The following is a 23,999-nucleotide window of genomic DNA, read 5'->3' on the forward strand; positions in this document are numbered from 1 at the left end:
TGCCCCCGTCCCCGGCCTCCGTGCTCGCCACCAGCACGGACGGCGGGTGAGGAGATGGGGCGCCGCCCACGGTGCACCCGCATCATCCGTGCCCCCCTGGGTCTCTTCCCCCTAAAGCTGTGCTCCATCGAGGTGACCTGCGAGTCCGCCAGCGTGATGGCCGCCACCCTGGCCAACGGCGGCTTCTGCCCCATCACCGGCGAGCGGGTGCTGAGCCCCGAAGCCGTCCGCAACACGCTGAGCCTCATGCACTCCTGCGGCATGTACGACTTCTCCGGGCAGTTCGCTTTCCACGTAAGGCCGCCCTGGCACCCCGCCACGCGGGCGCGGTGGGGCGGGTGGGAGGGTTGGCCGGGCAGGGGCCGGGCCCGACCGGCTGAGGTCTAGACAGACCGGGCAGCTGCACTTTGGATCGGGAATGGACTGCGAGTGTGCCAAGGAAGGTTAATTTATTACGGGTCTCATTGGGTTTATTGCCGTCCTCGGGCGGCTGAGTGGGCCAGCCGTTACACCCGGGAGGGAGGGATGGGCGCTGCCGAAGGCGCACCTGTTTCTGGGGTCACCATGGAAACCTGCCGTTAATGTTTAGCCCGGTGGTGATTAACTGCCCCCAGGCCCCCAGACCGCAGAGGAACCTTTTTTCTTCCTCCTCCTCACTTTGACCTCAGTGAGCCCCGATTCCATTTTGGAGACCCAGGTCTCCTCGGATCGGTGAGGGAGAATGGGCTTGGGCCAGAGGCTCCTCCCGGCTGGCCCCCGGCCAGGACGGGAAATCAATCAATCGTATTTATTGAGCGCTTACTATGTGCAGAGCACTGTACTAAGCACTTGGGAAGTACAAATTGGCAACATATAGAGGCAGTCCCTACCCAACAGTGGGCTCACAGTCGGAAATGTCCGGATGGGTCATTGTATTCTCGGAGATCACCTCCTGCCGGGCGCTCTTCGGTACCAAGTTGCCCGCCCTGGTCACTCTTGTTAGAGGCCACACAGTTGTTTGGGGCAAGGCTGGGAAGCCTGTAGCAGTGCCCCACCTTGTTTGACACCCCATGGGCACCCCCGTGGACCACTCGCCACCCAACCCTGAATCTGCCCACGGCAGAACATCCGTGCACGGAGGCCCATCGCTCCATTGCCAGACCGTGGCACGGAAACGCCACGATTGATTGATTGGAGGCCTTCCCAGACTGAGCCCCTTCCTTCCTCTCCCCCTCGTCCCCCTCTCCATCCCCCCATCTTACCTCCTTCCCTTCCCCACAGCACCTGTATATATGTATATATGGTTGTACATATTTATTACTCTATTTATTTATTTATTTTACTTGTACATTTCTATCCTATTTATTTTATTTTGTTGGTATGTTTGGTCCTGTTCTCTGTCTCCCCCTTTTAGACTGTGAGCCCACTGTTGGGTAGGGACTGTCCCTATGTGTTGCCAATTTGTACTTCCCAAGCGCTTAGTACAGTGCTCTGCACATAGTAAGCGCTCAATAAATACGATTGATTGATTGATTGATTGATTGGAGCGCGGTTAGCTTCCGGGTCGGGCCCCTGCGGGCCGGTGCCCGCCCCTCCCCAGGAGAGGATCGAGCCCACGACCGCGGCTTCCCCCTCGGCCTTCCCTGTTTCAGGATGGAGACCCCTCCCGCGCCGGGTGCCCGGGTCGCGGCGGTGAGGGGGCGGGGCTGTCACCGTTCTGGGATTGCTTGCAGGTGGGGCTCCCCGCCAAGTCTGGCGTGGCCGGCGGCATCCTTCTGGTGGTCCCCAACGTCATGGGCATGATGTGCTGGTCTCCTCCCCTGGACAAGATGGGCAACAGCGTCAAGGGAATCCACTTCTGTCACGTAAGCGCGCTCCTAAACCCGCGGAGACCCTCCGCCCCTGACAGACTCGCTTCCTGGCACATCCCAGGGTGGGGAGGGGGTGTCCCGCTCCCCCCACCGCCCCCCATCCCCCCCGCCACGACTGCAGAAGGGGTTGGGGGACTTTGGAGACGACGGGTTCCGGGTCTCGGGGGTTGGATGAGTCCCTGGGAGAGTCAGTCCCCCCCCGGCGGGGGCCGGCTTATCCCTGACTCTTTAGAACGCTCTCCCCGGGCCAGGTGGACCGTGGAGAACTGTGGACACGCAGCCTGCTTCTGCATGGCCCTCCTGGGGTCACCGCTGCCACCGGGGTGGGGATGGGGGGGCAGGCGGGGGGCTCCGAGAGATCCCTCGGCAGAGCTGGGTGCCGTCCCAGCAGTCAGCCTCCGAGCCTTTTAGACTGTGAGCCCACTGTTGGGTAGGGACTGTCTCTATATGTTGCCAATTTGTACTTCCCAAGCGCTTAGTACAGTGCTCTGCACACAGTAAGCGCTCAGTAAATACGATTGATGATGATGATGAGCCGCCGGCACCGGCCCAGCCCGGCTCCAGTGCCTCCTTTCCGATCCTCCCCCTTCCCTTGGGATGAAATATAAGGCCTGGGGTGGATCTCAGAAGCAGAGCGGCCTAACGGATAGAGCCTGAGAGTCCAAAGGACCAGGGTTCATTCATTCATTCATTCAATCGTATTTATTGAGCGCTTACTGTGTGCAGAGCACTGTACTCAGTGCTTGGAAAGTACAGTTCGGCAACAGATAGAGACAATCCCTTCCCAACGACGGGCTCACAGTCTAGAAGGGGGAGACAGACAACAAAACAAAACAAGTAGACAGGCATCAATACCACCAGAATAAATAGAATTATAGAAATATAAACATCATTAATTCATTCATTCAATCGTATTTATTGAGGGCTTACTGTGTGCCGGGCACTGTACTAAGCGCTTGGAAAGTACAATTCGGTAACAGATAGAGACAATCCCTTCCCAACAATGGGCTCACAGTCTAGAAGGGGGAGACAGACAACAAAACAAAACAAGTGGACAAGCATCAATACCACCAGAATAAATAAAATTATAGAAGTATAAACATCATTAATTCATTCATTCAGTCGTATTTATTGAGGGCTTACTGTGTGCAGGGCACTGTACTAAGCGCTTGGGAAGTACAATTCGGCAACAGATAGAGACAATCCCTTCCCAACAGTGGGCTCACAGTCTAGAAGGGGGAGACAGACAACAAAACAAAACAAGTGGACAGGCATCAATACCACCAGAATAAATAGAATTATAGAAATATAAACATCATTAATTCATTCGTTCAATCGTATTTATTGAGCGCTTACTGTGTGCAGAGCACTGTACTCAGCGCTTGGAAAGTACAATTCGGCAACAGATAGAGACAATCCCTTCCCAGCAACGGGCTCACAGTCTAGAAGGGGGAGACAGACAACAAAACAAAACAAGTAGACAGGCATCAATACCACCAGAATAAATAGAATTACAGAAATATAAACATCAATAATTCATTCATTCAATCGTATTTATTGAGTGCTTACTGTGTGCAGGGCACTGTACTAAGCACTTGGAAAGTACAATTCGGCAACAGATAGAGACAATCCCTTCCCAACAACGGGCTCACAGTCTAGAAGGGGGAGACAGACAACAAAACAAAACAAGTAGACAGGCATCAATACCACCAGAATAAATAGAATTATAGAAATATAAACATCATTAATTCATTCGTTCAGTCGTATTTATTGAGCGCTTACTGTGTGCAGGGCACTGTACTAAGCGCTTGGGAAGTACAATTCGGCAACAGATAGAGACAGTCCCTTCCCGACAACGGGCTCACAGTCTAGAAGGGGGAGACAGACAACAAAACAAAACAAGCAGCCGGGCGTCAATACGATCAGAAAAAAATAGATGAACTGTGACCAGCCTTGTTACCTTGTATCTGCTGGGTGACCTTGGCCAAGTCACTTCACTTCTCTGGGCCTCAGTTCCCTCATCTGTGTAATGGAGATTAGAACTGTGGCCCCATGTGGGACAGGGGTTATGTCCAACCTGATCAGCTTGTATTTACCCCAGTGCTTAATACAGTGCCTGGCCCATTCATTCATTCGTTCAATCATTTATAGAGCGCTTACTGTGTGCAGAGCACTGTACTAAGCGCTTGGGAAGTACAAGTTGGCAACATATAGAGACGGTCCCTACCCAACAGTGGGCTCACAGTCTAGAAGATAGTAAGTGCTTAACAAAGACCAGTAAAAAAAAACCGCAATCTAGGCATCCAAGCCTTCTGCCCTCTCCCTGGAGGCCTTTTAATAATAATATAATAATAATAATAATAATAATGGCATTTATTAAGCGCTTACTATGTGCAAAGCACTGTTCTAAGCACTGGGGAGGTTACAAGGTGATCAGGTTGTCCCACGGGGTGTGGGGGGGGGGGCGCTCACAGTCTTCATCCCCATTTTACAGATGAGGTAACTGAGGCCCAGAGAAGGTAAGTGACTTGCCCAAAGTCACACAGCTGACAATTGGCGGAGCCGGGGTTTGAACCCATGACCTCTGACTCCAAAGCCTGGGCTCTTTCCACTGAGCCACGCTGCTTCTCTTACTGTGAGCCCACTGTTGGGTAGGGACTGTCTCTATATGTTCAACTTGTACTTCCCAAGCGCTTAGTACAGTGCTCTGCACATAGTAAGCGCTCAATAAATATGATTGATTGATTGATTGGGCAGCCGTTTCAGCCTTCAGGCTTGTCAATCAGTGGCATGCCCACTGTTGGGTAGGGACTGTCTCTATATGCTACCAATTTGTACTTCCCAAGCGCTTAGTACAGTGCTCTGCACATAGTAAGCGCTCAATAAATACGATTGATGATGATGATGATAATAATAATAATAATGATGATGGTATTTGTTCAGCGCTTACTCTGTACCAAGCATTATTCTAATCCCTAGGGTAGATACAAGGTAATCAGGTTGTCCCACGTGGTGCTCATAGTCTTAACCCCCATTTTACAGATGAGGGAACTGAGGCACAGAGAAGTGAAGTGGCTTGCCCAAGGTCACGGCAGACAAGTGGAGGCGGCGGGATTAGAACCCACGTCCTCTGACTCCCAAGCCCGGGCTCTTTCCACTAAGCCACGCTGCTTCTCCTGCTTTGAGCTCCGGCGGTCAGTGGCACGTACAGAGCACTGGATGTGGGCAGTGCCCAGGCTGAGCCCTTTTCGGGGAGAGAGTTGATTGACTCTCATCATCATCATCAATCGTATTTATTGAGCGCTTACTATGTGCAGAGCACTGTACTAAGCTCTTGGGAAGTACAAATTGGCAACATCTAGAGACAGTCCCTACCCAACAGTGGGCTCACAGTCTAAAAGGGGGAGACAGAGATCAAAACCAGACATACTAACAAAATAAAATAAATAGGATAGCTATGTACAAGTAAAATAAATAAAAACCTGTTGCCCCCCACCTGTATAGTGGGGAGCAGGAACAGTGGGATAGAGATCTCCTGTCCGCCCCGCCAACCACCACCCCGGGAATTCGGGAATGGCCAAATCCTGGAGCTTCAAGGGTTGCCGGGGGAGAGAGAAAGGGAGCGTTGGGGGAGACAGAGACCGAGACGTCCCCGGATCCCCAGGATGTAGGGAGCGGCCCGGAGCTGGAGTTCCCAGATCTCATGCTGGCAGTTTTTCATCATCATCATCAATCGTATTTATTGAGCGCTTACTGTGTGCAGAACACTGTACTAAGCGCTTGGGAAGTACAAATTGGCAACATATAGAGACAGTCCCTACCCAACAGTGGGCTCACAGTCTAAAAGGGGGAGACAGAGAACAAAACCAGACATACTAACAAAATAAAATAAATAGGATAGCTATGTACAAGTAAAATACATAAAAACCTGTTGCCCCCCACCTGTATAGTGGGGAGCAGGAACAGTGGGATAGAGATCTCCTGTCCGCCCCGCCAACCACCACCCCGGGAATTCGGGAATGGCCAAATCCTGGAGCTTCAAGGGTTGCCGGGGGAGAGAGAAAGGGAGCGTTGAGGGAGACAGAGAGAGACCGAGACGTCCCCGGATCCCCAGGATGTAGGGAGTGGCCCGGAGCTGGAGTTCCCAGATCTCATGCTGGCAGTTTTTCATCATCATCATCATCAATCGTATTTATTGAGCGCTTACTGTGTGCAGAGCACTGTACTAAGTGCTTGGGAAGTACAAGTCGGCAACATATAGAGACAGTCCCTCCCCAACAGTGGGCTCACAGTCTAAAAGGGGGAGACAGAGAACAAAACCATAGTAACAAAATAAAATAAATAGAATAAATAGAATTTTTGCTGCGATCCCACATAATATTTTCAGTTTTTCGACCCGGCCTGCTACCTACCTCCATTTTGCCTCTCGCAGCTAAGCAGCCCTGGGACTCTTCGCATTCCCAGCCCTCCGAGCGTCCCCTCTCCGGGCCCCGACGCCTCCCTGGCTGAGGGCTAGCGAATGGTTTTCCCAGCTTCGCGAGCAGTCGGGGGTTTTTTGCATGGTAGTTGTGGAGGCCAGGCTCGGTGAAGAGATGAGCGTAAAGACGGGGCCGTGCCGACGACTGCCGCCGCCCGCCCCGGTCCCCCTTTGACGCGCGATCTCTTTAACTGTTCCAGGATCTGGTGTCCTTGTGCAATTTCCACAACTATGATAATTTGAGACACTTTGCCAAAAAACTCGATCCTCGCAGAGAAGGTGGAGATCAGAGGGTAAGCCGCAAATCCCGTTTGAGTTGATTCTGGGATCTTGGTCCCCCGGGTGGGAATTTCCAGGTGCGCCCTCTCAGCCACGGGGCAGTGGGCCGGGGGTGGGCGAGGGGCGGCGGAGGGCAGCTCCCCCGTCCAGTTTTCTCAGAAAGCTCTTCGGTTCCGGATGTTCACGACACGGAGCGAGTCGGGGGCAGCCGGTGCGGAGGAACCGCTCGAGCGACCTTCCCGCCGCCGCCGCCGCCGCCGGCCTCAGGACGGTGTCAGGGAGGATTGCGGAGGGGATGCGCTCAGCCTGGCGAGCCCTCGTGGCCCTGCCGTTTAATCAATCAATCAGTCGTATTTATTGAGCGCTTACTGTGTGCAGAGCACTGTACTAAGCGCTTGGGAAGTCCAAGTTGGCGAACCGTGTTCCGAAGGGGATCCGGGGGCCTGAATGTGCCCGGGACAAGCCAGAGGCCCTGAGAGGTTTGCCCACCGTGGGTTTCCCCATCGTGGGGCAAACCCTGACCCGGTGGAGATCGGTAGCGGGCCGGTTCCTCCCCAGTCAGGGCATCTCTCTGGTGGTTGCGGTGGCCCCCCGAAGCAGCATGGCCGGCTGGCTCAGCCCAGTGCCGGTCCTTTCGGGGGCCGGGCGGGCCGGCGTCTGCCTCCGGACCCCCCGATTCCCGGCCCCGCCACGGTGGGCAGACGCAGTCGGGCCCTCCGGAGGAGCCGACGGGACTGCCGCGTGTCCACGTTGGCAGGAATCAGAGGTTCTAGCGAAGCCCTTAGCAGCCGATTTAGAAGCCAAATAGGGGTGGGCTAAACATCCCCAATCCGGTGATTCAGTGCTTTGCACATAGTAAGCGCTTAACAAATACCATCATTATTATTATTATTCCTTGGGGGCCTCGGGGAGGGACGGATTTCTGTGCAAGTTGAGGGAGGGGGTCAAGTGGCGGATGGAATCTAATCGGCCTGGTCGGAAAACGGCGTCTTGGAGCGGGGGAACCTTCCTCTCCTCGAGGGCACTAATGCGTTCTGTGTGTGCGTGCGTGCGTGCGTGGATTGCGTGTGTGCGTGCGTGCTTATCGCTTGAACAACCAGCCCGCCTTTGGACCGTTGGACTGTGAGAGCCTCCAGCAGGAACTGGCTCTAAAGGAGACAGTGTGGAAAAAAGTGTCGCCCGAGGCAGCCGAGGACGTCTCCACCACTGTAGTGTACAGGATGGAGAACCTGGGCGAGAAAAGCTAACCCAGAGGGACCGCTGCCTGGGGCTCGGGGAGACAGGGGTGGGGGGGGTGCTTTTCGCTGGCTTTCGCGCTGCCCCGCTTTCCCACGCGCGACCCCGGGCCCCCCGATCGCCCCCGAGCCTTTGGGATTGCCGCGGTGAGGGCGAGGCCGGTGGAGCACCGGAGGGCACGCAGGGCCAGCCTTCTCTTCGGATAGGATACTGTGTCGAAAACCGGATTGGGGAGCCCTTCTAAAAACTGTTAGCGTTTCCCCCGAGCCCGCTTCCCCAGACCCCCGACTCGAGGCGGGCAACTCCAAAAGACCACCCGCTTCGCTCGGACCGTTCCCGGCCCCGAATGGGACAATGACCCGCCAGATCCCCTGGGATGAAAAACGTCCCCGGGGGTATCGGTGGGAGACCGGATTCCCTTTCCCCGTTTCCAGTCCCGACCACCGTGGTCCCTGCGGGGGAAACGCAAGCGATGGCAATGGCGATAGCGAAGCAGGCTGCCCGGCTCACCGATGGCGTGGAGCGCCGTCCCGGGGAGCGGGGAGGGGGCTGGGGGAACATCAGACAAGGCCTGTTGATATGGCGATGGCCGCTCAGCACCTTTTTTCCCCCCCTTTGAGAAGTCAGGTGGGTGTAGTGGATGGAACACCCGCCTGGAAGGCGTACGGTCATGGGTTCTAATCCCACCTCCACTTGTCTGCCGTGTGGCACGTCACTTCACTCCTCTGGGCCTCAGTTCCCTTGTCTGTGAAAGGGGGATGGAGACTGTGAGCCCCTTGTTCATTCATTCATTCAATCATATTTATGGAGCGCTTACTGTGTGCAGAGCACTGTACTAAGCGCTTGGGAAGTACAAGTCGGCAACATAGAGAGACGATTCCTACCCGACAACGGGCGCACAGTCTAGAAGGGGCAGACAGACAACAAAACAAAACGTAGTGGGACAGGGACCATGTCCAACCCAATTTACTCGTATCCACCCCAGCGCTTAGTACGGCGCCTGGCATGTAGTAAGCGCTTAACAGATATCTCAATTATTATTATTATTATGGGGAACCTCTCCCAGCTGTGTCCCAGGACCCACAGTCGGGCTGGGGCAGGGCCGGGGGCTCGGAAAATTCTGGCCAGGAATCCGCAACTGGAAGGCTCCACCCCGCTCGCTCTTAGGTGCCAACCGTTGCTACCCGCTGGGAGCTTGGCTGAGCCGTGCCAGAGCGGTCGAGGTGTCTGGAGCTAAGCGCGGGCGGTAGCCGGGGTCCCCCTTGCCATCCGGACCCCGCCCTGCGTCTCCCAGATCCCGCTCGGGATGGCTCCGACGGTGGCGGGGGGGACGAAGGGGATTCTCCGGGAAGCGTCTCGGGACCCAGGGAGCGAGCGGCGTGAACTGCAGCCTGTGCCCGGGAAGTCACTTGAGTCCCGGGGGGAGAATCGGGCTCCTTTTCCCCAGGGGGTGGTTGGGCACCCACGAAGGGGGTGTTTCGGTAGTCCGGGGGGCCACAGCTTGTCCCGAGCTTAGCCGGGATAGCCAGGCCCTTGGGTGGGCGAGCGACCTGGGGCCGCCCAGGCCCTGGACACCGCTAAGAGGCGGGGCGATGGTGCCCGTGGGAAGCGCGATGCGGGATGGAGACATGGGAGGGGCGGTTTAACCCGGGTGATGCCACGGCGCCCGGTTAGCTGAGTGCCAACCCAGAGGCGGCTCACCCCGGGCCATCCTCGGGACGCGATGGATACCCAGGGAGCCCGTTTCCTCCCCACTTCCAGTTCCCGCTGTGCTCTCCCGTGGTTTATCCCTGGACTCGCGAGCGTAGGAGGGATGGGGCTTGATTCTCCTCCATGCTTCGCTCAAACGCAGCAGAACTAAAAGCGGGCCAGGCGCTTCGGCCCGAGGCCCAAGCCTCCCTCTCGGCCTCGCCGGAGCCGGATCCCGGCACGTGGCGTTGGCGGCGTCCGGGGGCCGCTCGAGCCCCCCGGGCACGGTCGCGCCCCCCCCAGCTCCATCAGGGCAGGAAATGCCCGGGGAGGGGACCGGTGGGCACCGGGCACCGCAGCGAGTCGTGTCCGACGGTTGGGTCGGGCAGAACGGTCATCCGGCGGGGATCCGCTCGGGACTCAGCGGCTCTGGGACGGGAGATGGGGAAGGGCAGGCAGACCGTTTTGGACAATGTGGGGCGTCCCCGGACAGGGATGAGGAAAGGGAGCCGGGGGGAGGCCTGGGAAACAGTCCAGCGTCCACGGCAGAACCGACGGGTCGCCCGCAGAATGGGAAAAGAGGGATTCTTCCCAGAGCACTCTCCTCTCGGGGGGGACCAAGAGACCACGGAGATTCTCTTATTCCCGAGCCCGGGCCCCTGACATCCATCCCCGCCCTCCCCTTACCTCCCCCCCCAACACACACACAAACACACCCCAAGGCCCTGAAACGATCTCAAGTCTTAAGTTCCTAATAACGGTTTCAGAGATCCTTCCTTTCCTCCAAGTTTTCAAAGGCGTTGGTTAATCTGCGTTATGCCGTTTCCGGTTCTTGATATTCAAGCATTTTAGAAGTTAGCCTATGTGTTTCCTCATGCGTCGGCACCATTAACATTTCATTTGAAATGTCGGCTCCTGAAATATTCCATTTTTAGCGTGAATGTTGTGCATTTTGCCTTCGTACTTGGCTTCAAGTCTTGTTCGGCCACTTTTTCTCGTTGTCGTTGTTCCTCTTGCATTGCGCTGTATATTATTTAATGTGTCCTCATTTGCCAGCATGCATGTTTTGGTACTGTGTAATAAATTTATTTTATGCCGAGTTTAATGGGTTTTATTATGTTCCCTTTGATGAAGGCAACTCCAACTTTTTATATAAACCAGCACACTTGGGGTTTTTAATTTACAAAGATTTAACCCATATTCCGAAGACTCTTCACCAAAATGCCCGCTCTTTGTTAATCATGGGACACTGCTCTAACGAAGAACCTGGAAGGACAAGGATTCCTGTTGCTTTTTTTGTGCAGTAGCTCTTTATTTTTATTTTTGTTGTTCTTTATTATTGTACTAGAAATATTTCAATAAAAGTTTTCTCCCCCCCACACGCACTCACTGAATTATTTATTTATTTATTTATTTTGATTGTCCATTTGATAACTGGGCTTTTAGCCATTCTTTTGGGGAAAACGGTTAACGAGAAAATCCGTGCTAGGTCGGAGGAGATCCCGTCCGCTGGGAAATGGGTTCATTGCTCTCAAGGGCGGTCGAGGAAACTCACTGCCGCGTAGAAATCGTGAACTTCGTTGGCGCTTGGGCCCTTGAGTTTTCTCCGGGTGGTCTTTAAGCCGCCCACGTGAGGCACGTGTATCTATTCTATTTATTTTATTTTGTTAGTATGTTTGGTTTTGTTCTCTGTCTCCCCCTTTTAGATTGTGAGCCCACTGTTGGGTAGGGACCGTCTCTATATGTTGCCAACTTGTACTTCCCAAGCGCTTAGTACAGTGCTCTGCACACAGTAAGCGCTCAATAAATACGATTGATGATGATGATGATGATGATGAGCTGGCCGTCATCTCCCAGTAATTCCAATTGATTGATTGATTGACCGATTCGGTGATCCATCTGTGGTTTATAGTGGGTGCTTTCTGCGTGCGGAACGCCATACTGGGCGCTTGGGGAGAGTCCCATGCAGTAGAGCTGGTAGACAGCGATCCCTGCCCGCAAGAGGTTTACAGTCTAGATTCCCAATCTAGATTCTAGATTCCCTGTCTAGATTCTAGATTTCAAGGCCCTGCTGAGAGCTCACCTCCTCCAGGAGGCCTTCCCAGACTGAGCCTTCCTTCCTCTCCCCCTCGTCCCCCTCTCCATCCCTCACATCTTACCTCCTTCCCTTCCCCACAGCACCTGTATATATGTATATATGTGTGTGTACATATTTATTACCCTATTTATTTATTTTACTTGTACATATATAGTCTATTTATTTTACTTTGTTAGTATGTTTGGTTTTGTTCTCTGTCTCCCCCTTTTAGACTGTGAGCCCACTGTCGGGTAGGGACTGTCTCTAGATGTTACCAATTTGTACTTCCCAAGCGCTTAGTACGGTGCTCTGCACATAGTAAGTGTTCAATAAATACGATTGATGATGATGTTGATCTGGCCGTCATCTCCCAGTAATTCCAATTGATTGATTGATTGACCGATTTGATGATCCATCTGTGGTGCATAGTGGGTGCTTTCTGCGTGCGGAGCGCCGTACTGGGCGCTTGGGGAGAGTCCCATGCAGTAGAGCCGGTAGACAGCGATCCCTGCCCGCGAGAGGTTTACAGTCTAGATTCCCGATCCCGATTCCAAGGAGTTCTGGGGTGGAGGGGAGGGCGGGAGAAACCCCCGCCGTGCTCAGTTCCCCCCGACCTGTCGTCCGTCTGTGTAGAGCGCTCCCGGCAGTCCGCGTGGGCACGATTTCCGGCAGGGAATTTCTCTCGTCTTTGCGGTGGGAGGAGGTGAAAGCGGGGCAGAGGCGGGCAGGCGGAGAAGCAGACCGGGCATCACGGGAAGAGCGTGGCCCAGGAACGCAGGCCGAGAAAAAGCCGCTCGGATCTTGGCGTTGAAGGCGGGCAGAGGATGCGGGCGCGGAGGGCCGCGCTCCTCGCTGTCACGGTCCACGTTCGGGGACTAGTTGTTCTGAGCGGGGTTGGCCGGGGACGGTTCTCCATGTTGGTCTCCTCAGATTTCTATGTGCTCTGCACATAGTAAGCGCTCAATAAATACGACTGGTGATTTCCGTTCGCCCCCTCGAAAGTGGCCCCGGAAGGAGGAGATTGGAAGCTTTACGGGGAGGACGGTGAAGTTCACGCTCCGAGTTGACTCTCACATCCAAACCTCCTTCGAGGTGCGGTGTGTATTCCATAGGAGATGTCTATTCGATCTACTCTGCGTATTAAGATAAAAATCGATAGTGAAGCAAATAAGACCCGAAGTCCCCCTAGCTAGTAGCTACGATTAATCGCTGTATTCTAATCCCGGCTCCGCCACTTGCTTGCTCTGTGCCTCAGTTTCCTCATGGGCAAAATGGGGATGCAATACCTGTGCTCTCTCCTACTTAGACTCAGCTACCCCATGTGGGACAGGGACACTGGATCCAACTTGATTATCTTGTATCTACCCTTAACGCTTAGTACAGTGCTTGGCACATAGTACGTACTTAACAGGTACCAAATTTAAAATTAATTACGATTGGGGTTTGGGCATCTCTGTCATCAGTGAGGTAGCCTCTTGTTTCTGTTCATGTTTCAAATGACTTCGGTGTCTGCATGCTTACAAACACACACCCCCACCCCTCTCCAGGAGAGCTGGGTTGTGCATTTGTCTGATTCAGAAAGAAAAGCGATCTGTCGGTTCATTGTTGATGATGGTATTTTTTAAGCGCTTACTATGTGCCAAGCACCGTTCTAAGCACTGGGGGAGATACAAGGTAATCAGGTTGTCCCACGTGGGGCTCACAATCTTCATCCCCATGTTTCCACCGTGGACAATGATAAACTGAACGGCGATTGTAAAGTCCACAACAGTTCAAGTAATTTGGTATTGAAATGGCAATCCTGTCTCTTGCTGTCCCTCGCTAGACTGTCAGTTTCTCGAGGGCCGGAATCGTGTCTGTGAATTTAATCGTATTGGACTCTCTCCAGCTCTGGTCCAGTATTCTGCACACAGTAGACTGGAGTTCCTTGAGGGCAGGGGTTACGTCTGCTGAGTATATTCACCGCGTTCTCAGCCCCACAGTACTTCCTCCCTTCAAAGCCCTACTGAGAGCTCACCTCCTCCAGGAGGCCTTCCGAGACTGAGCCCCCTTTTTCCTTTCCTCCTCCCCACCCCCTGCCCTACCTCCTTCCCTTCCCCTGTATATATGTTTGTACAGATTTATTACTCTATTTTACTTGTACGTGCTTACTATTCTATTTACTTTGTTAATGATGTGCATCTAGCGCTTAGAACAGTGCTTTGCAAATAGTAAGCGCTTAATAAATGCTAACATTATTATTATTATTATCTAGCTTTATTTCTATTTATTGTGATGACTTGACACCTGTCCACGTGTTTTTGTTTTATTGTCTGTCTCCCCCTTCTAGACTGTGAGCCCGTTGTTGGGTAGGGCCCGTCTCTGTATGTTGCCAACTTGTACTTCCCAAGCGCTTAGTACAGTGCTCCGCACACAGTAAGCACTCAGTAAATACGATTGATGAATGAATGAATGAATGTACAAAACCATATTTTATTTTAGTATCTAATCTCCTCTAGTCTGTAAGTTCCCTGTGGGCAGGGCATGTGGCTCCCAACTCTGTTATACTGTACTCATTGTAGTATAATGTGTATTGAATTATTGTACTATATTGTATTAAGATTGTGAGCCCCTTATGGGCTCACAGAGAAGCAGCGTGGCTCAATGGAAAGAGCCCAGGCTTTGGAGTTAGAGGTCATGGGTTCAAATCCCGCTCTGCCAATTGTGAGCTGTGAGACTTTGGGCAAGTCACTAAACTTCTCCGGGCCTCAGTTACCTTATCTGTAAAATGGGGATGAAGACTGTGAGCCCCCCTTGGGGCAACCTGATCACCTTGTAACCTCCCCAGCGCTTAGAACAGTGCTTTGCACATAGTAAGCACTTTATAAATGCCATCATTATTATTATGGGATAGGGACTGTGTCCAACCAGATTATCTTGTATTTACTCCAGCACTTAGTACAGTGCATGGCACATTGTAAGTGCTTAAAAAATACCATTTATTATTGTTATCAATAATAATCATAATTATAATAATCACCCAAGGGCTTAGTACAGCGCTCTGCAAACAGTAAGAGCTCAGTAAATACAACGGAGTGATTGCTTTCTGACTGTAAGCTCATCGTGGGCAGGTAATGGCTATCATCTGTTACTGTTACAGTATACTCTCCCAAGTGCCCAGTACAGACAGTAAGCGCTCAATAAATACCACTGATTGTCTAGGCAGCTGGCCACCCTGTGTGATCAGTCTGAAATCATGCCAATATTCCCGTTTTATCCTGGAGAAAGTTAGGCATTTAGAGTCCAGGGTCCAGACTGAATCCAATTCATCTTTCCAAGAGAAAGAAGGGGTTTGGCGAATCCCTCCACGCTCACTTATCATCATCATAATCATCAATCGTATTTATTGAGTGCTTACTGTGTGCAGAACACTGTACTAAGTGCTTGGGAAGTACTAGTTGGCAACATATAGAGACAGTCCCTACCCAACGGTGGGCTCACAGTCTAAAAGTGGGAGACAGAGAACAAAACCAAGCATATTAACAAAATAAAATAAGTAGAATAGATATATACAAGTAAAATAAATACAGTAATAAATATGTACAAACATATATACATATATACAGGTGCTGTGGGGAAGGGAAGGAGGTAAGATGGGGGATGGAGGGGGGCACTTATAATAATGATGGCATTTATTAAGCACTTACTATGTGCAAAGCACTGTTCTAAGCGCTGGGGAGGTTACAAGGTGATCAGGTTGTCCCACGGTGGGGGGGCTCACAGTCTTCATCCCCATTTTACAGATGAGGGAACTGCGGCCCAGAGAAGTGAAGTGACTTGCCCAAGGTCACCCAGCAAACACGTGGCAGAGCCGGGATTAGAACCCATGTCTCTTTTCCACTGAGCCACGCTGCTTCTCTGGAAGCTTGCGTTGGGCAGGGAACGTATGGCTAATTCTGTTGTATTGTCCTCTCCCAAGCGCTTGATACATTGTTCTGCACATTGTTCTTGATACATTGTTCCCCCTTTTACTTGTACATATCTATTCTATTTATTTTATTTTGTTACTATGCTTGGTTTTGTTCTCTGTCTCCCCCTTTTAGACTGTGAGCCCACTGTTGGGTAGGGACTGTCTCTCTCTGTTGCCAACTTGTACTTCCCAAGCGCTTAGTACAGTGCTCTGCGCACAGTAAGCGCTCAATAAATACGACTGATTGATTGATTGCACGTAGTAAGCGCTCAATGAATCCCACAGATGATTGAATAAAAGGCCGTTGCCATTCAACCTGGCGTTTCGAGCAATGCTGAGTGACATGGGTAGGGCCCGCCGGCTCCTTCTGCTGCCGTTGCGATGATTACGGAGGGGTTCATGAAGCGCCTGCTACGGGCCCAGTACTGCGCTAAGCACTGTGGTAGATGCACGGTCCTCAGGTCAGTCAGACGCCCGCGCCGAGGCTGTCAGAGAAGAGCGTGCTTCCCCATCACACCCCAGCTCGTACTCTCCGAACCTCGCCGGGCCTCGTCCTCCCCTCCGCCAGACCCTGTTGCCCCCTCCCAAGCTTCAAAACCCACTCCAGTGAGGAGGAGATGGCCCAGTGGAAAAAGGCCGGGCCCGGGAGTCTATATGTTGCCAACTTGTACTTCCCAAGCGCTTAGTACAGTGCTCTGCACACAGTAAGCGCTCAATAAATACGATTGAATGAATGAATGAGTCAGGAGACCTGGGTTCTAATCCCGGCTCCACCGCCCGCCTGCTGGGTGCCCTTGGGCAGGTCACCTCTCAGTGCCGCAGTTTCCTGAGCTAAAAAATGATACAATACCTGTCCCCCCCTTCAATCAATCAGTCGTATTTATGGAGCGCTTACTGTGTGCAGAGCACTGTACTAAGCGCTTGGGAAGTCCAAGTTGGCAACATATAGAGACAGTCCCTACCCAACAGTGGGCTCACAGTCGAGAAGGGGGAGACAGAGAACAAAACCAAACAAATTAACAAAATAAAATCGACTAGATATGTACAAGTAAAATAAATAAATAAATAAATTGAGTAATAAATATGTACAAACATATATACATATATACAGGCGCTGTGGGGAAGGGATCACGAGCCCTATGTGGACAGGGACTGGCTCTGACCTTGTAGCTACCCCAGCACTTAGTACTGTGCTTAGCATGCAGTCAATCAATCAATCAATCGTATTTATTGAGCGCTTACTGTGTGCAGAGCACTTTACTAGGCGCTTGGGAAGTACAAGTTGGCAACATATAGAGACAGTCCCTACCCAACAGTGGGCTCACAGTCTAGAAGGGGGAGACAGAGAACAAAACCAATCATATTAACAAAATAAAATTGAATAGATATATACAAGTAAAATAAATAAATTAATAGAGTAATAAATATGTACACACATATATACATATATACAGGTGCTGTGGGGAAGGGATCACGAGCCCTATGTGGACAGGGACTGGCTCTGACCTTGCAGCTACCCCAGCACTTAGCGCGGTGCTTAGCACGCAGTCAATCAATCAATCGTATTTATTGAGCACTTACTGTGTGCAGAGCACTGTACTAAGTGCTTGGGAAGTCCAAGTTGGCAACATCTAGAGACAGTCCCTACCCAACAGTGGGCTCACAGTCTAGAAGGGGGAGACAGAGAACAAAACCAAGCATACTAACAAAATAAAATCGAATAGATATGTACAAGTAAAATAAATAAATAAATAAATTGAGTAATAAATATGTACACACATATATACATATATACAGGCGCTGTGGGGAAGGAATCACGAGCCCTATGTGGACAGGGACTGGCTCTGACCTTGTAGCTACCCCAGCACTTAGTACGGTGCTTAGCATGCAGCCAATCAATCAATCAATCAATCAATCAGTCGTATTTATTGAGCACTTACTGTGTGCTGAGCACTTTACTAAGTGCTTGGGAAGTACAAGTTGGCAACATACAGAGACAATCCCTACCCAACAGTGGGCTCACAGTCTAGAAGGGGGAGACAGAGAACAAAACCAAGCATATTAACAAAATAAAATAGAATAGATATGCACAAGTAAAATAAACAAATAAATAGAGTAATAAATATGTACAAATATATGTACATATATTGTACATATAAATATGTACAAATATATGTACAAATATGTATATATATATATATATATATATATATATATATATATATATATATATATATATATACAGGTGCTGTGGGGAAGGGATCACGAGCCCTATGTGGACAGGGACTGGCTCTGACCTTGCAGCTACCCCAGCACTTAGTACCGTGCTTAGCACGCAGTCAGCGCTTAACCAATTGCCCAGTCGCTATTAATCCATCAATCAATCGTATTTATTGAGTGCTTACTGTGTGCAGAGCACTGTACTAAGCGCTTGGGAAGTACAAGTTGGCAACATATAGAGACAGTCCCTACCCAATTAATGATTGTTATACTTACGAAGACCCCTCAGCGCCCACCCTTAGCAGTCGGGCCCTGTTTTCCTGCCCTTAAAACTCCAGCCCGTGTTCACGTATATTTACTTGTTTCCTTTCTCAGTGTCAGAAAGCGTCTTCAGAACCGTTCAAGACCCCCGTCCCCCAAGAGGCCTTTCTCCACTCATTCTTCCCGGGGTCCCACCGTCCCGGCCCGCCCCCACCCACCGTCGCAACCCCCCTTTTTTTTTTGATGGCATTTATTAAGCGCTTACTATGTGCCAAGCACTGTTCTAAGCGCTGGGGAGGTTACAAGGTGATCAGGTTGTCCCACAGTCTTCATCCCCATTTTACAGGTAATAATAATAATGATGATGGCATTTATTAAGCGCTTACTATGTGCAAAGCACTGTTCTAAGCGCTGGGGAGGTTACAAGGTGATCAGGTTGTCCCACAGTCTTCATCCCCAATTTGCAGATGAGGTAACTGAGGCACAGAGAAGTGAAGTGACTTGCCCAAAGTCACTCAGCTGGCAGTTGGCAGAGTCGGGATTTGAACCCATGACCTCTGACTCCAAAGCCCGGGCTCTTTCCACTGAGCCACGCTGCTTCTCTGCCCCTCCGTACGCTCGCCTTGGGCGCTCTACCGTCTGAGCCCGTCTTCCTCCTGTTCCTCAATGATTTTCCGTCCGGCTCCCCGGCTAGACTGTAAGCTCACGGTGGGCAGGGAGCGAGACTCCTGCTTTCCTCTTCTGTGGTTCCTTCCCAGGGGCTTAGACCGGTGCTCCGCCCTCCGCCGCTCAATAAATATACTCTTGATTGATTGATCGATTAATAAATTGGCTCATTCAGTTATTCCACACTGATCTGTTTATATGTTGCCAGCTTGTACTTCCCAAGCGCTTAGTACAGTGCTCTGCACACAGTAAGCGCTCAATAAATACAATTGATTGATTGATTGATTTACTACTACTACTAATAATGATGGCACTTATTAAGCGCTTACTATGTGCAAAGCACTGTTCTAAGTGCTGGGGAGGTTACAAGGTGATCAGGTTATCCCACGGGGGGCTCACAGTCTTAATCCTCATCCCCTCCTCCCCCTCCCCATCCCCCCCACCTTACCTCCTTCCCCTCCCCACAGCATCTGTATATATGTATATATGTTTGTACGCATTTATTACTCTATTTCACTTGTACATATTTATTCTATTTATTTTATTTTGTTAATATGTTTTGTTTTGTCGTCTGTCTCCCCCTTCTAGACTGTGAGCCCGCTGTTAGGTAGGGACGGTCTCTAGATGTTGCCAACTTGTACTTCCCAAGCGCTTAGTCCAGTGCTCTGCACACAGTAAGCGCTCAATAAATACGATTGAATGAATGAGTGAATTTTAATAATAATAATGATGGCATTTATTAAGCGCTTACCATGTGCAAAGCACTGTTCTAAGCGCTGGGGAGGTTACAAGGTAATCAGGTTGTCCCACGTGGGGCTCACAGTCTCCATCCCCATTTTACAGATGAGGGAACTGAGGCCCAGAGAAGTGAAGTGACTTGCCCAAAGTCACACAGCTGACAATTGGCAGAGCTGGGATTTGAACCCATGACCTCTGACTCCATAGCCCGGGCTATTTCCACTGAGCCACGCTGCTTGTACACCCGTAGTCTTCCCTTTGCATTCATTATTTGTAAATCAGTTTTACCTGTCCCCCCCCCCCACTCAAACAGACACTCTCATTCATTCATTCAATCGTATTTGATTGAGCAGTGCTTTGCACATAGTAAGCACTTAAATACCATCATTATTATTATTATTATTATTATTATACATCCCAGCTCTGCCACTTGTCTGCTGTGTGACTTTGGGTAAGTCACTTGACTTCTCTGGACCTCAGTTACCTCATCTGTCAAATGGGGATTAAGATTGTGAGCCCCACATGGGACAACCTGATCACTTTGTATCCTCCCCAGCGCTTAGAACAGCGCTTTGCACATAGTAAGTGCTTAACAAATGCCAAAATTATTATTATTATTATTATTTATTGGGCACTTACTGTGTGCAGAACACTGTACTAAGCTCTTGGGAGCGTACAGTACCGACAATAGGACAGGACCCCCTTCTAGACTGTGAGCCCGTTGTTGGGTAGGGACCGTCTCTAGATGTTGCCGACTTGTAGTTCCAAAGTGCTTAGTACAGTGCTCTGCACACAGTAAGTGCTCAATAAATACGAATGAATGAATGAATGAATCTTTGTGCTTTGCTATTAATGTCCTACCTAGTGCTTTAGGCACAGGCCGAATAAATAATGATGATGGTATTTGTTAAGCACTAACTATGTGCGAAGCACTGTTCTAAGTGCTGAGTTCAGTGATTGAAATGTCACCTCCGCCAGGCGGCTTTCCCTCATTCAGCTCCCTACTAAGTGTCCTCCACACTCCTCCCGGCTCCCTCCCCCTTAATAATGGCATTTTACTAAGCGCTTACTATGTTCAAAGCACTGCTCTAGGCGCTGGGGAGGTTACAAGGCGATCAGGTTGTCCCTCGTGGGGCTCACAGCCTTAATCCCCATTTTCCAGATGAGGTAACTGAGGCCCAGAGAAGTGAAGTGACTTGCCCAAAGTCACACAGCTGACAAATGGCGGAGCCGGGATTCGAACCCATGACCTCTGACTCCAAAGCCCGGGCTCTTTCCACTGAGCCACGCTGCTTCTCAGATCGTCACTGTCCCCATCTTTAAAGCAAATAGCCGGTGGTATTTGTTGAGCGCTTATTGTGTGCGGAGCATTGTACTAAGCGCTTGAGAGAGTCCAGTACAGCAAAGTCGGTGGACATGGTCCTGCCCACTAGGAGCTTACAGTCTGGAGGGGGAGAGAGCCATTAAAATAAATTATAAGTGTGGACGTAAGTGCTGTGGAGCTGAGTATCGGTTCTTAAATAATAATAATAATAATGGTATTTGTTAAGCGCTTACTATGTGCAAAACACTGTTCTAAGTGCTGACAGATAATAGTAATAATAATGATGGTATTTGTTAAGCTCTCCCCCTTTTAGACTGTGAGCCCACTGTTGGGTAGGGACTGTCTCTATATGTTGCCAACTTGTACTTCCCAAGCGCTTAGTACAGTGCTCTGCACACAGTAAGCGCTCAATAAATACGATTGATTGATTGGTTGATTAGAACAGTGCTTTGAACATAGTAAGTGCTTAATAAATGCCATTATTATTATTATCGTTACATCCCCCGAGCCGTCAGCTGGGGCGGACGTGACAGGGCCGTGCCGGGAATTGATTGATTGATTGATTAAGCGCTTATTATGTGCAAAGCACTGTTCTAAGCGCTGGGGGGATACAAGGTGATCAGGTGGGGCTCACAGTCTTAATCCCCATTTTCCAGATGAGGTAACTGAGGCCCAGAGAAGTGAAGTGATTCGCCCAAAGTCACCCAGCTGACAGTTGGCCCAGCCGGGATTTGAACCCATGACCTCTGACTCCAAAGCCCGGGCTCTTTTCCACTGAGCCACGCTGCTTCTCTGCAAATGCCCAAATGCCCGGGAGACCAGGGAAGGGAGAGGGATTGGAGAAAGGAGGGCTTAGTCACGGAAGGCCTCTTGGAGGAGGTGGGATTTTAATAGTGCTTTGAAGGTGGAGAGAGCGGTGGTCTGGAGCTTAGCTGGTAGAGCGGAGGATTGTAGTAGACGTACTTAGACATTTATTCTATTTATTTATTTATTTATTTATTTTACTTGTACATATCTATTCTATTTACTTTATTTTGTTAGTATGTTTGGTTTTGTTCTCTGTCTCCCCCTTTTAGACTGTGAGCCCACTGTTGGGTAGGGACTGTCTCTAGATGTTGCCAACTTGGACATCCCAAGCGCTTAGTACAGTGCTCTGCACACAGTAAGCGCTCAATAAATATGATTGATTGATCAGGTCGCTGGTTCGATTCTGGCTCGAAGGACTTTTCTTCTAGACTGTGAGCCCACTGTTGGGTAGGGACCATCTCTGTAAATTGCCAACTTGTACTTCCCAAGCGCTTAGTACAGTGCACAGTAAGCGCCCAATAAATACGATTGAATGAATGGAGGATGTGGAGGGGGAGGGAGGTCCAGGCTAGGGGGAGGATGTGGGAAAGGGGTAGGTGGCCAGATAGTAATAATAATAATAATAATGGCATTTATTAAGCACTTACTATGTGCAACACACTGTTCTAAGCGCTGGGGAGGTTACAAGGTGATCAGGTTGTCCCACAGGGGGCTCACAGTCTTCATCCCCATTTTACAGATGAGGGAACTGAGGCCCAGAGAAGTGAAGTGACTTGCCCAAAGTCACACAGCCGACAGTTGGCAGAGCTGGAATTTGAACCCATGACCTCTGACTCCAAAGCCTGGGCTCTTTCCACCGAGCCACGCTGCTTCTCTAGATAATAACAATAATAGTAATAATAATGATGGCATTTGTTAAGCGCTTACTATGTGCAAAGCACTGTTCTAAGCGCTGGGGGGGATACAATGTGATCAACTTGTCCCACGTGGGGCTCACAGTCTTAAACCCCAGTTTTACAGATGAGGTAACTGAGGCTCAGAGAAGTTAAGTGACTTGCCCAAGGTCACACAGCAGACTTGTGGTGGAGCTGGGATTCGAACCCATGACCTCTGACTCCAAAGCCCGGGCTCTTTCCACCGAGCCATGCTGCTTCTCTAGATAGATGAGACGGAGGTGCGGTGAGGAGGTGGGCGTTAAAGGAGCCGAGTGCGAGGGCTGGATTGGAGTAAGAAATCAGGGAGTTGAGGTAGGAGATGAAGAGGCGGTTGGGCAACCGCTGGAGGTTCTGGAATGGAGAGATTCATTCATTCATTCAGTCGTATTTATTGAGCGCTTACTGTGTGCAGAGCACTGTACTAAGCGCTTGGGAAGTACAAGTCGGCAACATATACGTGGCTCAGTGGAAAGAGCCTGGGTTTTGGAGTCAGAGGTCATGGGTTCAAATGCCGGCTCTGCCAATTGTCAGCTGTGTGACTTAGGGCAAGTCCCTTAACTTCTCTGGGCCTCAGCTACCTCATCTGTAAAATGGGGATGAAGACTGTAAGCCCCCCGTGGGACAACCTGATCACCTTGTAACCTCCCCAGCGCTTAGAACAGTGCTTTGCACATAGTAAGCGCTTAATAAATGCCATTATAAATAAATATAGAGACGGTCCCTACCCAACAGCGGGCTCACAGTCTCGAAGGGGGAGACAGAGAACAAAACAAAACATATTAACAGAATAAAATAAATAGAAGAAATATGGACAAATAAAATAAATAAATAGAGTAATTAATACATACAAACATATATACAGGCATGGGAAAGAGTCAAAATATTGATCCCAGACAATGGCAGAGACTCAAGCTTTTACTGCGCAGCAGAAGGCAATGGTAAGCCATTTCTGTATTTTTACCAAGAAAACTTGTGGCCTGAACATCTGTGTAGAGAAGCAGCGTGGCTCAGTGGAAAGAGCCCGGGCTTTGGAGTCAGAGGTCATGGGTTCAAATCCCGGCTCCGCCACTCGTCAGCTGTGTGACTTTGGGCAAGTCACTTCACTTCTCTGGGCCTCAGTGACCTCATCTTTAAAATGGGGATTAAGACTGTGAGCCCCACATGGGACAGCCTGATCACCTCGTAAATTCCCCAGCGCTTCGAACAGTGCTCTGCACATAGTAAGCGCTTAATAAATGCCATTATTATTATTATTATTATAGAAAAATGATCTGGGCAGCAGAGTGCAATAGGGACTGGAGCGGGGTGACACAGGAGGCAGAGAGGCGGCTAGTGCAGTAATCGAGGCAGGATTCATTCATTCATTCAGTTGTATTTATTGAGCGCTTACTGTGTGCAGGGCACTGTACTAAGCGCTTGGGAAGTCCAAGTCGGCAACATATAGAGACGGTCCCTACCCAACAACGGGCTCACAGTCTAGAAGGGGGAGAC

At 50.4% G+C, this 23,999-nt stretch overlaps 1 protein-coding gene across 3 annotated transcripts in view; it reads left to right on the plus strand.

Annotated features, from left to right (window-relative positions):
* The window catches only part of GLS (glutaminase), a 130,047-nt gene that overhangs the window by 91,020 nt on the left and 15,028 nt on the right, over window positions 1-23,999 (plus strand). Inside the window, exons 12-15 of one of the 3 annotated variants that reach the window (XM_038749416.1) lie at window positions 118-294; window positions 1,713-1,844; window positions 6,528-6,620; window positions 10,666-10,910. In XM_038749416.1, coding sequence (XP_038605344.1) covers window positions 118-294; window positions 1,713-1,844; window positions 6,528-6,620; window positions 10,666-10,710 — 447 coding nt within the window. In that variant the 3' untranslated portion in view covers window positions 10,711-10,910. Of the gene's footprint in view, window positions 1-117; window positions 295-1,712; window positions 1,845-6,527; window positions 6,621-7,706; window positions 7,892-10,665; window positions 10,911-23,999 lie in introns of those variants that run through there. The other 2 variants (XM_038749415.1, XM_038749414.1) reach the window with 2 other exon arrangements.

The sequence above is a fragment of the Tachyglossus aculeatus genome, chromosome 7, assembly GCF_015852505.1.
Source record: "Tachyglossus aculeatus isolate mTacAcu1 chromosome 7, mTacAcu1.pri, whole genome shotgun sequence".
NCBI lineage: Eukaryota > Metazoa > Chordata > Mammalia > Monotremata > Tachyglossidae > Tachyglossus > Tachyglossus aculeatus.